This window comes from Apis cerana, linkage group LG9 (genome assembly GCF_029169275.1).
Source record: "Apis cerana isolate GH-2021 linkage group LG9, AcerK_1.0, whole genome shotgun sequence".
Classification (NCBI taxonomy): domain Eukaryota; kingdom Metazoa; phylum Arthropoda; class Insecta; order Hymenoptera; family Apidae; genus Apis; species Apis cerana.
The window spans coordinates 7,543,366-7,560,761 of NC_083860.1; the positions used below are offsets into that span (position 1 = coordinate 7,543,366).

Here is a 17,396-nt window from a genome sequence, read left to right on the forward strand (position 1 = left end):
AACAAAAATTAAAAATTAATTTTCTACTGTTTGATTATAATCATGTTTTTTATATTCCTAAAATAAAAAATAATAAAATAAAATATAAAAAATGTAGTATTATTATTTTTATATTTTGTGTGTCATTATATTCATATTAATTTCAATTAAAATAACTAAAGTAATCCTTGAATTCGAAACATAACAATTATCTTTTACATATTCATATTTTGCACATGATACTTAAAATCGACCAATAGGTGGTGCTGAGAATCAAATTCTCTCTCTTATTCTAATAATACTTTGTTGACTAACGTTATTTTTTTCTTTAAATATTAGTATAAAAGTTTGTTGAAGCCTTACTCTACCACGTATTGCTAATTTAGTAGTCAAAGTGAATAGACGTGTGATACAATATGTGGAAAACAGTAGGGATGCTAGGACTTTGTGTCGCTGGAATTTCTATTTATTTATCGTAAGTTTATCAATGTTATAAAATGATTAATATAAATTGAAAATAATATCACAAATATATAAATATTTATTTATATAATTTTTATATCATACAATATCTATCATAGATATTAGATGTTAATAAATGTATATGATATATATTTTTTAATTGATTGATTTTATTTTATTTCATGTAAAAAGTACTCTTAATAATATACAATCTTCATATATTTTTGTAAAAATTATAATTATATAATTTATTATAATTTTATATTATATTATAATGTTATATTATAATTATTATTTTATAATTTATTATTTTATAATTATAATTATATTGTAATATTATATTATAATTATATTTATAATTTGAATATAAATGATTTATGATTTTAAAATTTTAATATTCTTTTTTCTTACGTAAAACTAATATGATTTTTTTTAATATAACATATTTTTATTTTCTGAATTTTTTCATACATTCATTTATAATTCATGAATTCGATTTGTATAATAAAAAAAATATAAACTTTATTTATATAATTTATGTATATAAAGAATTATTTTATATTTATAATTATTATATATTATATAATAATTAACTATAAAATCTTAATATTATTCTTAAATATTTATAAATTTTTATTTTACATTTTACATTTAAAATTTAAAATATAAAATTATATTAAAAATTTTTATCATTATATCAAGTTTAGAATTATTATAAAAATTTAATCCTTTTCAACATCAATTATTGATTCACTCAATATATTATTACAAATTATTACAAATATTAGTAGCTTTATATATTATTGATTAAAAATTAGTTTAATGCCGCTAATTGATTATAGTAAATATTATTCTATGTAATATCTTTAAGTAAAATCAAAATCAATATTTATTTATTAAATATAACTATACTGAATTTAGGGAAATTAATAAAATTCATATTTATGAAAATTATTTTACGTTTTAAATTGAAAATGGAAGAGATACATTAGATGGCAAAATTAAAAATAAAAAAATTCTGATTTTTGAATCATTTAATTTTTGTATTATTATAATTTTATTATATAAAAATTATATAATAATTTTTTAGAGATACTTTAAATAATAAAAATTTTATTTTCATTTTGTTAAAACAATTTTCAATAAAGATGTTTTCACATTAGAAAACGGAATGAAAAAATGAATGTAGTCTTTTTTTTTTGAAAAAAATTAAATTAATTACGGAATTTGATAAATTTTTCTAAGATATAACGAAGAGTTATTTTAAATTTATAAATTCATCATTAGTCATTATTAGTAGTTTGAAGTCCATTCTTCTATAATAGATTCATAATTTAACAAGTAATTTTATTACAATTTAAATGAAAAGTATGCTATCATCGTTAGAACAAATAAAAATTGCTTTAAGTTTCTTTATTATTTTTCATTTACACACTTTTTGATTTTTTCAATATACAAATTGTTTTATAATTTGATACAATATATACAATATATATAAATATAATATGATATAACTGAACAGAAAAAAATCAAAAATATACAAAAAAAGTCATTTAAATTCTTGTTTTTGGAAAATCAAGATTAATCGTATATAATCAAGAAATAGACAAATTTTCAAATTCTTTTTTTCTTTTGTTTTATTTAATCTTAATATTTGATTGAGTAATTGAAATCTATTTTATTATTAATAAATGTCATTAATAAATTTCTTATATTATTATCAATTTATTATTTTATCTTTTATTAGCATATATCACTTTGTATAATCAAACGTATTTTCAAATCATTAATATTCTAAATAATATATAATAATTCATTTAATACATATAAAAACTGCCTATGCGACGGAAATAAGAAATGTCCAGTAAACAAAATTAAAGACGATGATTGTAAAAAGTTATTGTTTTCATTTTATTTATATTTTAATTATTATTCAAAATCTAATTATTTTATTAATATATTTTATTTACATTAAAATATAAAGTTCATTGATAATATTTGCTAATAATGATAATAATATCGTTATTTTTACTTTATAAATGCTTTGTAATGATATTTAATCGTAATGTTATCTAATCAAAAATTTGCAGTTATATAATTCAAAATGATTAATTATTACTTTTAGAATTAAGATTAGATTTTTTAATTTCAAAAATAGAAATACAAATATTTTAAATCAAATATTTCATTACTTATCACGTTTTTAAATTTATAATATTCATAAAATATTTATACTTCTACGTATATAAATCGATTTTTAATAAGCATCATTATTAAAATATAATTATGTAAAAAATATTTATGTATAATCATTAATATATGAAAATGTCATATTTTTAAATTAAATTATTAACTTGATTAGAAAATTATCATTTCATATTGAAAAATAATAGAAAATTATATTCAATATCATTGAATAAAAAATATAAACAGAAAAAAATAATTAATTATAATTATTATAAAATAATTATTAATTACAATAATATTTGTCAATTCGAATGATATGATTCTAATTTGATAACTGATAATTCAATAATTAAAACGCTCATTTGAAAAAACTTATTTTTCAAGATGATGATTATCCATCTATCTTCTTTATCTGATTTTATCTTTATTTTATGAAATACTTATATTTAGAAATTTAAAAAAAAAATATCGTGAATTCGATTTCACGAAGTCATGACTGAACTTTTTAAAATTATCGAGAGAGAGAGAGAGAGAGAGAGAGAGATTATACATAATTGTAAATATAAATAGCATAATAAAATTAAAAAGGATATAATCTACGTTTATAATTTTACAAATATGTCTAACAATTTTAGTTCTGTGAACGAACTTAATGTTCCAACTTTACCGGAAACAAATTGGGGATTAAAAAAAAATGAAAAGGAATCTATAGAAATACGACCTTTCAAAATTGATGTATCAAAATCGGTAAATAATCAAATAAAATTATAATTTATTTTTGAATTCTAATTTTTTCATTCATTTTAATTTATCCAATTATTCTTTAAGCTTCTAGACGATTTAAAGTATCGTCTGGCACACAGAAGAACGTATAAAAAACCATTGGAAAATGTAGGCTGGACTTACGGTATCTCAACTAGATATTTGAATACGGTACTTGATTACTGGAGAGATAAATACAACTGGACTGAGAGACAAGCTTTGTTAAATAAGTATCCTCAGTTTATGACTACTATTCAGGGTAAGAGAGAAAATAATTAATGTATTTTTATAATTAATAAAAAATTTAATAAAGAAAAAATAAGATATATAAAAATTTTAGGTTTGGACATACATTTCTATCATGTAAAGCCAACAAATTTACCAAATAATAAAAACTTAAAAGTTTTACCTTTACTCATGTTACATGGATGGCCTGGATCTGTTGTGGAATTTCAGAAAATTATACCCATGTTAACAAAACCTTGGCCTAATCAGAACTTTGTGTTCGAAGTTATTATACCGTCACTTCCTGGATACGGTTTCTCCGAAGGTGCGGTACGACCAGGCATGGCTGCTACTCAGGTAATATTGCACTTTCTGTTTTTACAGCATATAAATTAATATATTTAATGATTTTTCTTTCAAAACTACTTTTTATTTAGATAGCTGTAATATTCAAGAATCTGATGCAGAGACTTGGTTTTGAAAAATTTTACGTTCAAGGAGGTGATTGGGGAGCTATTATTGCTTCTGATATGGCTGTTCTTTTCCCAGAAAAGTTAGTAACTACAGTAACATAAAACTTTAAGAAAATTTAATATTATTTGCTTTTTAGGATAATTGGTCTACATAGTAATATGTGTTTTTCTTTAAAATTATCTAATTTTTTCTGGTTATTTGTTGGTACCTATTTCCCATCATTAATAGGAGCAAATGAACATTATTCAAAATTCTTTCCTGTGAGTAAAATTTTGTCCACCTTAATTGAAGAAAGTGGTTACTTTCATATACAGGCTACAAAACCAGATACTATAGGTATATATCATTTTGTTTAAGATATTCAAAACTTTAAATAAAATACATAATACATATTAGGCACTAAAATTTTTAATATTAATAAAACTTGTTTATCAGGTGCTGCATTGACTGCTTCACCTGATGCACTGGCAGCATATATTTTAGAAAAGTTTTCTGTATGGACAAATAAGACATACAAAAAACAAGATGATGGTGGTATAACAGAAAAATTTATGCTAGATGAGCTATTGGATAATATAATGATATATTGGATCACTAATAGTATTACTACAAGTGTTAGACTTTATGCTGAAAATTTTAGTTCATCACATAGATCTCTGAAAATTGACCAGTAAGTTAATTTATTTAATTCACAAATTTATAAATTTTTTATTTATATAAGGTATTTAAATGTACACATTTTATTTCAGATTGCCTGTAAAAGTGTTTACAGCTTGTGCAGCGTTTCCCAATGAAATACTTATTTTGCCTGAAAGTTTGCTTAAACAAAAATATCCTAATATAATTCAATACAATGTTATATCACGTGGTGGACATTTTGCAGCTTTTGAAGAACCCAGACTTTTAGCTAATGATATTTTCAGTTTTGTTAAAAAGATAGAGAACCTTACATCAAAATCTTCATAGAAGCAATTCTATTAAGAAAAATATTCAATAATTTTTATACGTACATATAATCATTTATATATTTTTTAAAAATATTTTAATAAATTGTTATGTTTACTATTAAATACAAACAAGAGAATTATTTTTATTTATATTCATTGTATCATTTACATTTTAATATGATATTTCATAATAAGTCATTTCATAATCAAGTAAGATTTAATCTAATTAACATAATCATATTTTATACTTAACATAATTAACATAATCATATTTATGTTAATTAACATAATCATATTTTATATTTATCTAATATTACTTATGAGATATTAATTTATTACTTATACATTGCTAGAACCAGACTTTTCAATATTTTCTAATAAATTTTGTAAATTAGTTTCAAACAATTCACATCTGATTGGCATTTCTAATGAATAAAAAGGATTTTTTAAAGCATAATCAGCATATAGTTCATATACTCTTTTTAAAAGAATTTCTATTCCACTTTGAGTGGGTTCTGCCACTACTATGAATTTTATTCCAGTTAATGTTTGATAGCAATGCAGTCTAAATGTATCAGCTTCTAAAACTTCAATGCCAGAACAACGTGGTTCGGGACTTAATTGACTGGCAATTGCAAATAAAGGATAAAACATTGAGGCTAAAAAAATTTTTTCATTGGTTGTCATTCTGGCACGGCTAAATCTAAGTAACACAGGAAAATTTTCTGGTTGTTCTAACAGTTCAATCACATCTTTCCCATTTTCTAATTCACGTCCTACAACAGGACTATTATTTACTGCAGTTAAAACATGACCCACTACAATAAATAAACAAAAATTTAAATTTTATAATCTTTTAAAAATTAAAGAAATATTATTCTTACCGTTAATTCCTTCTTTTTGTCCAAATGAAACAACAATTTTTTTATTTTCATAATTTAATTTTATATCAAGTGGAAAATTAAATGTTTTTTCATTTTCAATTCGTGGAACATTATGATCATGATTAAAAATTAGTCCGCCTGATTTTGATACAATATAAACACCATAAATAACCATGATTAAATTTTTTCAATTTGCTATATTTATAATTAATATATTGATTTATTATATATAATATAATAATGTAATATTAATAAATATGCTATAATTAATTATCACTTTTTAATTATACATTCTTTTTTGAATTTATAAATATCTCAATTGTATATTTACGATAAAGTTGTCAACATCGATTATTTTTTAGGTTATGTTTCTTAAATTTAGTAAATTAGTTTCAAATGAAATTCAGTAGTTGAATATTTAAATATTACTACTTAATTTCTATACTATTATTTTTAGTTAATTTTCAGTTAGTTAATTTTAGTTGAAAATTTTAATGTTACTAGAATTTGTAGTTCTTGTGATATCATCTATACTATACTTTATATGCGAGACAAGTCTTTGTTTATATTATATTATGGGAGAGAATTCGCATTTTTCCCATAAAATTTATAAAAATAATCCTTTATTATTTAAAAGTTATATTGGTATGAAAGTGAATATTTTAACTGAAGATAATACCATGATATCTGGTGTTGTTTATACAGTTGATCCAGTATCGGAAAGGTTAGAATCGTTTGTATATTATTTAAAATTTTCAATTATTTCTTTATTCATAAATAATTTATAAGTTGTTTTGCAGTGTTGTATTGTTACAAGGCTGCCAACAAAATAATTTAAAAATCATATTTGGTCATGCAATAAAAAATATAAATATCTGTTCAAATCAATCATATGAATTACCAGAATTGTTTACAAATGCTCCAGTAAATATTCTTCAAACCACATTAGAGGAACGAAAAAATGCTGTGATAAAACTACTTCGAGAAAATAGATTCCCTGTAAAAGAACAAAATGACATTTTAACAATAGAAAATATACTTTCTATAAAACCACCATATGAACCATCTGATTGCATATGCGATAATAGCATTATTTTACGAAGAATTCAAAGCTTTCTTTCTCGTATACAAATTTGAAGTTTATGCTTTTTTTAAAACAATATTTATATATTCTTTATTTAATTGAAAGATTAAATAAGTAATTATAAAAAAATACAAATTGTTTTAAAAAAAATTTCTTTATTTTTTAAAATCTGAATTATATCTCTTTTTATTACTATAAAATATTTTATTTTTCGCACATCACATATCATCTAAAATAAAATTTTATTTGATATAAATTAATCGCAGATGAAAATTTCATTTACAATTGAATTGAATTTTAATATAAATATGTAGATGCTTATCAATATCAATTTTCATTTTTTTTGTTACATATGTATATTAATGAAAAATAAATCAAAATAATAATTTCTTACAAACTATTTCAATTTATTAAAATAATACTCTGCTTTTTAGAAATAAATAATTAGTTTAATAATTAATTCGTTTAGTATTGTGATAAAACAATGTTAAAAAATTTGTGCAATCATTTTATGAATTTCCTGTATAAATGAATATTATTCTATGATATATAATTATTTAAAATCGAATAATTAATTATAAAATTATACTATTTGTGAAATTATCTGAAATTATCACTATTAAAAATGTGCGCGTTTTTAGGTCTTATTTGGAAACAATAATTCTACTACTATTTCTATTTTTTTTTTAAATGATGCTTGACTTAAAGAATGAAGAATAAAAAAAAACTATAAAACTATAAAATTATTTTTAAAAAATAAATTGTTAACTATAATTTTAATAAAATATAAATCTATTTTAATTATCAAAAGAAAAAAGAAAAATATATGTATTTTTGCCTTAAACTTAAACTCTTTGCTGTGGTAATGGAAGTAAAAATCACTGTTTAAGATATATTTTTTTTAATTCTAAAATCCTATTTTCTTTATTTTCACTATAAATAGATGAATAATTTTTAGAATTGAATATATCAACTTACTCGTTCGTACTTACTGTTCGTTTTGTGTGCGTTTATATGTATATGTGCACGTATTATTAATTTTCTAAAGCATATACGTAAATATAGCAATGATAGAAAATAGATAAATTTATAAAGCTTTACACTGCTACATACAGTGATATTACATAAAATATATACCACAGCAAAAGAGTTAAATTTTGATATAAAATATTTGATATAAAATAAATGCAATTATAGTAGTGCACCAACGCAGAATGCGTCAAAGAATTAAATATTTGAAGAAAAATCTTGTTTCGATTTTTTCATTTCTTTTAGAAAAATATCGAACTGTCTAGCTTCTCTACCATGGGAAGAGGAAACTATTTCAGATGAATTTTATTTATTAAAACTACCTTGCATATCTAAGATCTGTTGGCATATCACAGCCACCGATATGTGCATATGCCTCTACGAGCTTGGTGCACGTAAAATAAGAGGACAACTGAACTCTGACGCATTTCTGACTTCTCCATTAATATCTTTTAATTCGTTGTACACTGTGCAAGAAGAAATTTGATATTTTTTTCTTCATAAAAATTTCTAATACAAATATCGAAGTTCAAAATTCATTACAAATATCCAAAATATAGAAGTATTTTCTTCTAAAATGATAAATTATTAATTTATAATTTTATATTTCATAATAATGATTTCATGACGTTCAGAAATGATATTGTTTTCTTCTCATTTGCAATTTAATTAAAATTTAATATATGTACATCAATGGAAAAGCATATAAAAGAATGCGTGTAGAGTTCTTCCAAGGCAGTGTTTCTCCATAGAAATACCAGGCGCTTCTTTGGAGCAAAGTAAATATCCTAAAGAATCTATTTTTAGATAACAGGTCATTCGGCCTCACCATCGGAATAATATTCTATGGGGGCAGGATCGCGAGATTTACGAGAATATCTTAAACCCAAGAAATCTGCAAGACTTTCAATATGTAATAACACCTAAATAAAAAAGAGAGAAAAAATTAAAAATTTCAATAGAAAATCAATGGCAAAAAATCAAATTAACAAAAGAAATATATATGCTTACATAATCTAATTGTTGTTTAGTATGTGCAGCAGAAAGACAAAATCGTATTCTGCCTTCCATTAATGGAGTTGCTGGAAATCCAACTCCAACTGCTGCTATGTTATATGTTGTTAAGGTTCGTACAACTGAACTATTAATTGGAATAAAAATTATAGTTTTAAGATTCAATTCATCATGTTACATTAAAATATTAACTATTTACATACCCTATTTTTGAAAACAAATAAACTAACATAGGTACAACAGGTGAATCTTCATTTCCATAAATAATAACTCCAATCTGATTAAGTCTGCGTCTGAAATATCTAGTGTTTCTCGCTAATTGTTTTGTTCTTCTTTTTCCATCATCTGTACCATCTTCTCCAGCTATTATTTTCATTGAAGTTATAATTTGCTGTGCTATCGGTGGAGACATAGCTGCCGCATAAGTATGTGCATGACTATGTATCCTTAAATGATTTATTAATATCTAGAAATATAGAATTATTGTTGTTATTAATATTGATATTATGAACATTGTGTTTTTAATTATAAAGATAACTTAAAAATTTCTTTACTTTTGTTCCGGCAATATAACCGCCAGCGGACCCAAAACTTTTCGTAAAAGTTCCCATAAGTATATCCACTTCTCGTGGATCAATTTCATAATAGTCACAAACACCTCTTCCACGTTTGCCTAATGCACCTGTGCTATGAGCTTCATCCAAATAAAGATAAGCCTATTATATTAAATTAAATTTTAATATTTTCTAGATATATATATTAGAATGAAATTATTGTACATGCAAATAAATGTACGAACTTTGTATTTCTTCTTGAGCTGCAAAATTTCAGGTAGATGTACAATAGAACCTTCCATAGAATAAACACCTTCCACTACAATCACTATTTTTTTCCAAGGTTTATGAGATTCTGGTTGTCCAAAAACTATTGCAGTTTTCAAACATTTTTCTAAATGCTTCATATCTTTAAAAATAAAATTCAATATTTAAGCTAAAAAATAAATTTTATAAAACTTTTTTTAATTTGTTATTTTATAAACTTACTATTGTGCTCAAATACTCTAACTGTAGCACCAGACAATCTCAATCCAAGTATTAATGAGGCATGATTTTTTTCATCACTTAATACTAAACACCCCTTGCTCAATAATGAGGGCAAATTAAGAGCATTTGTAGCAAAACCCATTCCAAAGACTATAGCGTCCTCCACACCCAAAAACCTAGCCGTTAATTGTTCTAATTCTTCGTGAATTGGCATATTTCCTGGATTAAAAAAAAAAGTTAAAATAAAAATAATATATATTATTAGATAAGATAAAATTAATTACCAAGTTCTAGACGACTACTGCAACTAGCACAACCAAATTTTTTCAAAGTTTCAATACTTTGATCAGCACATTTACCATTCGCTTCTGCAAAGCCTAAATAATTGTACGATCCTAAATTTATACATTCTGATGTCGTTCCCGTGAATCTGAATATCAAATTGGTAAATGAAAAATTATCATTTAACTTTAATTTATTTTAATAAATTATCATATATTTTATGTTATTTAAAATGCTAAAACAATATATATATATATATATATATATATATTAATCAACTTATTTCATGAAAATTAAGTTTAAAAAAAATTAAATGGAATTAAAGAAATAAAATATTACATAATAAAATAAGATTTTTCCAAAAAATTGAAGTAGAAATGTTTATAAAAATTAAACAAATTAGTAAATATAATAAAAAAACAATAAAATTGATCGAAATCCATTTAATTTGATTTTCAAGTTATAAATCTATTTTCTTGCTCAATCTCTGGTCGTCAAATCTCCTTGAGTTCTTCATTACATTTAATCAAGATAGATGCTTGCCTTCCTGTATCTCCAATCGAGTTGTTACGATTTTTGAATATGTGCATTTGAAATTGAGTAACAATCATGTCAAAATTAAAATTATAATAATTTTTATTATTTTATAATAAAATTATTATATATAATAGTTGTTATACAGTTTTTATGAAAAATTATATCAAAATAGATTATATATTAGATTATATATAATGATATAGATTATATATATAGAAGATACCAATGAATAATAATTTCTTTTATTCAAAATAAAATTTTATACAATTCTCAATTTGATAAAGATTTGTGATGTCATTTTTAATTTAAAATTGACGAATTATTTTTAAAATTTCAACTTACTGAAACGTCCATCCATAATCTTTCGTTATTCTATCCTTAAGTGTAACCGTGGCACCTGGAACAGAACATATTGGCCTGTTCCAACAATCCCTTACTCTCCTGTAAACGTATCGAAGATAAAACTTTTCGAAATGCTCATATAAAGATGCATAACCCTAGAAACAAACAAAATTAAATTAAATTTTTTTTTAATCAGTATTTATTTATATAAAAGAATTTTAAAAAATAATAAAAAATATTTAAAATTGAAATTACAATATATATAACATAAGTAATAAGTTTTATGTACAAAAATCAGTTTCTAACATCGGCTGAAATTTCAAATTTACCATTTAAATATTTCAAGGCCGAACAATTCATTATCGGTCAAGCTACTTTATAACATGCCATATACGGCTATACAGTAATGCGTAGCACTATTCTAACAAATAGAAAAATCAGTACAGTAGAAATATCTATAGAACGTTTCAAAATAAATATAATATAAAAAAGATATAATAGATATAAGATAAATAAGATATATAATATAAAAAAGATTTTAATATATCAATATGAACGTAAAGATATCGTAAAATTTAATTTAAATTTAAAAAATTTGATTCTTTTGAATTATATTTTTTAATGCTTTATATATTAATCATTTTTTTAAGTTTAAATTTATATAATGAATTTCCTTTAGAAATAATTTTATTTGATATGATATATAAATAATATTGATAATTTTTAATTGTGAATGAGTCATATCATAAGATTTGGAATTATATCTATTATTATATGGTATTATATCTATTATTATTATTTAAACATTTATTTCCCTAAATATGATAAAACGAAAGAAAGATCTTTGTTTTTCTACAAAATTTTTAAGCGCAAATTTTCTATTTTTCTTCTTTTATTTTAATAATAATTGATAATTATTTTAAATATCATTTTTATATTCTAGATTTATATTCTTTAGCATTACAACTGTATCAAGAAAGATTAGATATCAAAAGCTTCATTCCTAACGCTTCTGCTATTCTAAGATGATAAAACATTTCTAGAGATATCGTAAAAAACTATTAAATAATATTTATTTTCAAAATTTCACAATTTTATACTTTCATAGAAATCACGATGAAATATTTTCCTTCGTTATATATCATTTAATTATTAATCATTTTATATAATTTTCACATAATACACATGACGTAATTAGGATAAAATTTAAAATTATTGTCATTAATTTTTTACATGTATCCCGATAAATGTCATCATCGAAAGTTTTTTTACCTTTAATAATAAAATAAGTATATATATATATATATATATATATATATATATATATTATAGTAATAAGTATTGTAGTTAAAAATTGTATTAAGAAGATTAACAGCGTAAAAAATCATAAAATCGTTTACTCCGCTTGAAAAAATCTTTGAATGCGTAAGTTTTATAATTATGATTGTTTTAAGTTACAATCAATCGAATCTTTCTTTCTCGTGAACAATCGTAATTCAACTCGAACGGAATCGATTTAATTTTTCTTTTATGCGATTCTATTTCTCGATTACTTTTCATTTTTGACTTGATTATTATTTCATTTTTTTTTCATTATACATTAATAATATTTGAATCAATCCCATTTTTTATATCCGTTTTTAATTAAATAATATTTTCAAATCATTGTTTGTTAATTTCATCTCAATCTAAACCAAAAATATAAATTGATTTATTATAATCTTAATTTATAAATTAATTTATTTTAATTTATTTTTAATCTTATAAATAAGACAAAGATAAAAATATACATAAAAAGTCAAGGATAAATTTTTTAATCAAAAAATTCCATTTTTTAAATTTGATTATAAAAACATTCTATGTTTATAAATTCTTAAATTTTTTCAAAATAAAGAAATCGATAAATAATCAAATTAAAAAATTAATTTTTAAATATTTGTTTATTCTTACCTCTCTATTGTATTCTTTTGCAACTCTGGGGGTGAAAAGTAATTGATTTATAAAACCAAGAAACATAAGAATACAGAATCCTAAATGGGTCAATACTGCAGTAATAAACGGTATTCTTTCGAATGATTCCTTTGATCTTAATTTCGCCGGTTTCACCTTTGTTTTTTTCTCTGGAAACTAAATAAAAAGTTTTAAACACATTTATATTTATAATAAATTCTTAAATACTGAACTATTGCAACAAAAACTTCCAACAAAAAAATATTCTACATATATTACGCATTACATATATAGTAATGTTCCGTTTAAATCGATTTCCTCGAATATCTTCGAAGATGTTTCAAAGATATTGAAAAATCTTTTAAACAAAAATTCAAAATGCGTATAATCTTATAAATATCTTATGAATATTTTCCAATTATAATTAAATGTATAAAGAATATATGATTTAACTAATTTTGTAAAACTTATTATACATCGAAGATAGAGTACATGTACAAAAATACTGCATTGCGTCTTATATTTTATTCAAAGTGAATATTGAAATTTGTTTTAATCTTTTTAATTTAATTAGCATATTTATTTAAAATATTTTTCAATACCATCAATATAGATAGATTTAAATAAATCAATTTAAATTAATCTTATATATAGTAGATTAGTAAATAAAAATTTATTTCTATTTTCTTTCTAAAAAAAATGTTTCTTAAAAAATATAATGAATTTTATATTACATTATTTTTAAATTTTTGAAAATATGTTGATTCTAAATTTTTAAGTATTATCGGTATATTTTTTTCAGTGCTGTATTTTAACTAATAGACAAATAAATTCAAAAATTTGTAATTAAAGTGACCTTGAAATAAACAAGAACAAGAATGTATTGAAAATACATACGTATACTGTATCGGTTACTGCAGAGGTGATGAACTGGTGGTTTACGAGCCGCATGCGGCTTTCTCCCCTACTTGCTCAAAATCAGACTGCAACTGACCTATTCGAAGTTTAAAGTACGTGGATTTTTTATAGACCAATAAATACATATTCCAATTATTACATATATTATTATGTAGCATGAATTGATTAATTCATTAATGAATAATATTGCTTCATTTTATTCAAGATTAATTTAAGGTCATTTTAATACAGATTGTCGAATTTATTTTTTTTGGCTATAATACAGTATTGAAAAAAAAATATGTAATACTATTTAAATAATTAAAATCAATTTAATATTTCAAAAAATATAAAATAAAAAATAAATATGCTTTAATTTAACAATTTCTCTTTAAATATTTCATAGATTTAAAAACATTTTTTTATGCAATAAATAAAAAGATATTTTTTATCAATATCCTATATTTTATTATATTCATTAGTATCCAATCCCATTAAATAAAATAAAAAATAATTTCAATTATTTAAAGTTTGTTAGAAATAATATGTTTAGACATAATATAATTATATTATTATATTAAAAATAGTTAATAAAAATATTTAATAATGTTGTTATTACAAAGTTTCAATATAAAAACTAAAAAAAAACCGATAAAATAAAAATTTTAAGATGTTTAGAGATGATAAATATAATTTTACATTTTATAACAATTAAATGACTAATAATAATCAATAAATAATATGTCTTTATCATTTATTATTTAGAATTAGAGTTATAAACAAAAAATCAAAAATCTTAAAATGAAGTATTAATAATATTTAAAATTATTAAAACTGTTTAAATTATATTTTTTTTCATTGGAAAATATATTTTTCTATTCTTGTTGCCAACTATCACTTTTTGTAAATTCTAATTTTGCATTTTAATAAGCCAATATATAAAATATTAATACAATATTAATTAAATACAATATTGATAAAATATTATACAAAATTGATACTTATAAATATATTAACATGTTAAAAAACATTTTAATTTGATTCATAGATGATGATCATGAAAAAAAATTTTTAATGAGATTGCATTATTAAGAAAACAAAAAAAGTTTTTAAACAAAAAATTTGCAGTGACTTTTATATTTCTTTCTGATTATAATAAAAAACAAAAATATAATAAATGAAAAATAATGTGACAATATGAAGAAATTAAAAAATAAAATAAAATTGAAATCAAATCGTTATAAATATTATTTTTGTTAGAAAATAGAATATTTGAAGTTATTAAATAATCGAAATATCAATTATTGATTTAAATTTATTAGAAAAAAAAATTATTTTTATACAAATTTCATTATGTACATTAAATTATTATATTTTATTTATAACAAAAATAATTCAATTTCTTTTAATTCTAATCAGTTTTTTTATTAATGCTTTCTTATTAATCTTTTTTTAATCTTTTAATTATTATAATATTTGATGTTTTTATTAAGAATAATATTTTTACAGAAATTTTGACACTATAATTATTTTAATTTATCGATATTATTTTAAACAAAGTTTATGCTTAAGTTAATGCGTTTATATTAATTTAATAATTTTATAATTTAATAATTAATTTAATAATATATGTTTTTTTTCTTAAATGTAATTAATTTTATTATTAAAAATAAAATTTTAAATGTAATAAAAATATTTGAAATCTAAATAACTTAATAGATGATTAAATGAAAATATGATATAAATATGATTTTTAAATTTTTATTTCTATTTTTAAATTTTTTACTTTAATTAATATTAATTATTCAATGAGAATATTAAATTTTCAAATTTTGAGGTTAGTTTTGAAAAAATATTACAAACTGTTGAAACATGTGATAAAAGTTCATATTTTATATATATATTTTTTTGATAATTGCAAATATTTTCTTGCCAATTGATATTACAATATATTTCTAATATATATTTTTTTCATGAATTATTCGAAATTGATATCTACAATTTTGTTTTCTATATTATGATCATTGATAAGAATTAGGTTAGAAATATGTACGTCGACCTGATAATCAAGTTTTTACTTGAAAAATACAAAGAAAAAAATTTAAAAAAAATATTAATTAATATGACAAATGCGTATATCTTTTTAATTATCATATTTAATACGTTATATCAGTTACATTGAATGTAAACTTTAATTTTTAATTATTCATTTATTAGAAACAATTTACTTATTTAAAAAAATTGAGCCTTATAATTAATTACAAATAAAAAATTTTTACTTATAAGTTTGTTTTATTACATTATTATATTTAAAGGCATGATTAAAAATTAACAAACTTGATTCATTTAATAAATTCAGTTCTTGCCATTAATATTAGAACTATGTCGCGAAGTATTTCAACAAATAATTCTATGTTATAATTCTACAAATAACTTTCAAAAAAAATCATTACTAAAAATCATTAATATGAGAGTAATAAATAAATAAAATATTTAATTCAATAAAATAAAATTAATTAATGTTAATTTAATAATTACAATATCAAATATATGCTTATAAATATTATATAAGAAAAGAGAACTGTTTTATATTGTAATTTTTTGAATTGAAAGTCATTCGATATATGTTACAAATAATTGAAATATAATTAAATACATTTCGTTTGCTTATATGACAAATTTTAGATTTAATTTTTGTATACTTTCTTAATAACATTAATATTAATGTACATTTAACAAAATACTTTTGCTACTTTTGCTACTAACATTAAAATTAAATTAAATTATATTATATAATGAAATAAAATATATTTAAATTAAAGACATAAAAATCAATAATCATAAATATTATACTAATTTCTAAATGAATTTTAATTGTCTCAGAAATTTTATTTGATAAACTGAATTTTAAAATAAACGCGTGACAGGTAATGATCTAACCTGTACACGTCCATTGCTTTGTAAATCAGCATGGCCGTTGGCTAGGATGTCCTCGTGAAAGGTTAAGCCGTTTCTGCTTATTTTCTGCTCGTGTGTATTTAGTTTTTTCCGAGTGATAGCCTGAGTCGCCATATTGCAAAGGGCGAATCTTTCACTAACCGTTGTAGGACCGGAGAGAGAAGAGAGAGAAAGAGAGAGAAAAGAGAGAGAAGGAGAAAAAAGAGAGAGTAAACGCGTCAGTACAATACGAAGAACAAGCAAAGACTGACGCTCAAGTAAGCCACGCGTCGCGATCACGATACTGGTTACGCATGCGCTTCGATTTTGCTGATTCTATGACCGCGATTTATGGAGAAAT

At 21.1% G+C, this 17,396-nt stretch overlaps 4 protein-coding genes across 6 annotated transcripts; 2 read left to right on the forward strand and 2 right to left on the reverse strand.

The window, feature by feature from the left end:
* Positions 1 to 245: 245 nt before the first annotated feature.
* Positions 246 to 5,165, forward strand: LOC108003695 (juvenile hormone epoxide hydrolase 1). Its single transcript, XM_017066136.2, has 8 exons — positions 246 to 454; positions 3,264 to 3,375; positions 3,457 to 3,649; positions 3,731 to 3,972; positions 4,053 to 4,168; positions 4,226 to 4,425; positions 4,525 to 4,759; positions 4,839 to 5,165. The coding sequence occupies exons 1-8, from the start codon at positions 396 to 398 to the stop codon at positions 5,053 to 5,055; spliced, it is 1,374 nt and encodes a 457-aa protein (XP_016921625.1). The 5' UTR covers positions 246 to 395; the 3' UTR covers positions 5,056 to 5,165.
* Positions 5,160 to 6,254, reverse strand: LOC108003703 (trafficking protein particle complex subunit 4). The gene is made up of 2 exons (XM_017066147.3): positions 5,921 to 6,254; positions 5,160 to 5,854 (listed from the first exon to the last, which is right to left on the reverse strand). The coding sequence occupies exons 1-2, from the start codon at positions 6,093 to 6,095 to the stop codon at positions 5,376 to 5,378; spliced, it is 654 nt and encodes a 217-aa protein (XP_016921636.1). The 5' UTR covers positions 6,096 to 6,254; the 3' UTR covers positions 5,160 to 5,375.
* A 160-nt stretch (positions 6,255 to 6,414) lies between these two features.
* LOC108003712 (gem-associated protein 6-like) lies at positions 6,415 to 7,401 on the forward strand. Its single transcript, XM_017066158.3, has 2 exons — positions 6,415 to 6,644; positions 6,721 to 7,401. The coding sequence occupies exons 1-2, from the start codon at positions 6,415 to 6,417 to the stop codon at positions 7,055 to 7,057; spliced, it is 567 nt and encodes a 188-aa protein (XP_016921647.1). The 3' UTR covers positions 7,058 to 7,401.
* A 1,278-nt stretch (positions 7,402 to 8,679) lies between these two features.
* LOC107993302 (serine palmitoyltransferase 2) lies at positions 8,680 to 17,310 on the reverse strand. Of its 3 annotated transcripts, XM_017049671.3 has the most exons (11): positions 17,039 to 17,178; positions 14,099 to 14,195; positions 13,202 to 13,378; positions 11,252 to 11,406; positions 10,375 to 10,520; positions 10,091 to 10,309; positions 9,847 to 10,010; positions 9,602 to 9,763; positions 9,251 to 9,513; positions 9,045 to 9,174; positions 8,680 to 8,956 (listed from the first exon to the last, which is right to left on the reverse strand). In XM_017049671.3, the coding sequence occupies exons 2-11, from the start codon at positions 14,150 to 14,152 to the stop codon at positions 8,849 to 8,851; spliced, it is 1,578 nt and encodes a 525-aa protein (XP_016905160.1). In that variant the 5' UTR covers positions 14,153 to 14,195; positions 17,039 to 17,178; the 3' UTR covers positions 8,680 to 8,848. The 3 variants fall into 3 exon arrangements, with proteins under 3 accessions (XP_016905160.1, XP_016905151.1, XP_061935307.1); XM_017049662.3 differs by lacking the exon at positions 14,099 to 14,195 and having other exon boundaries at positions 17,039 to 17,310; XM_062079323.1 differs by lacking the exons at positions 13,202 to 13,378; positions 14,099 to 14,195; positions 17,039 to 17,178 and adding an exon at positions 11,581 to 11,694.
* Positions 17,311 to 17,396: the final 86 nt, after the last annotated feature.

Coding starts and splice junctions, on each gene's coding strand:
- LOC108003695 (XM_017066136.2), top strand. CDS start 396: ATGTGGAAAACAGTAGGGATGCTAGGACTTTGTGTCGCTGGAATTTCT. Junction 4,426..4,524: donor TACAAAACCAGATACTATAG/GTATATATCATT, acceptor CTTGTTTATCAG/GTGCTGCATTGACTGCTTCA. Junction 4,760..4,838: donor AGATCTCTGAAAATTGACCA/GTAAGTTAATTT, acceptor ATTTTATTTCAG/ATTGCCTGTAAAAGTGTTTA.
- LOC108003703 (XM_017066147.3), bottom strand. CDS start 6,095: ATGGTTATTTATGGTGTTTATATTGTATCAAAATCAGGCGGACTAATT. Junction 5,855..5,920: donor ACAAAAAGAAGGAATTAACG/GTAAGAATAATA, acceptor TATTTATTGTAG/TGGGTCATGTTTTAACTGCA.
- LOC108003712 (XM_017066158.3), top strand. CDS start 6,415: ATGTTACTAGAATTTGTAGTTCTTGTGATATCATCTATACTATACTTT. Junction 6,645..6,720: donor GTTGATCCAGTATCGGAAAG/GTTAGAATCGTT, acceptor GTTGTTTTGCAG/TGTTGTATTGTTACAAGGCT.
- LOC107993302 (XM_017049662.3), bottom strand. CDS start 17,170: ATGGCGACTCAGGCTATCACTCGGAAAAAACTAAATACACACGAGCAG. Junction 13,379..17,038: donor AAAGCAATGGACGTGTACAG/GTTAGATCATTA, acceptor CTTTTTATTTAG/TTTCCAGAGAAAAAAACAAA. Junction 9,764..9,846: donor AGCTCAAGAAGAAATACAAA/GTTCGTACATTT, acceptor TTAATATAATAG/GCTTATCTTTATTTGGATGA.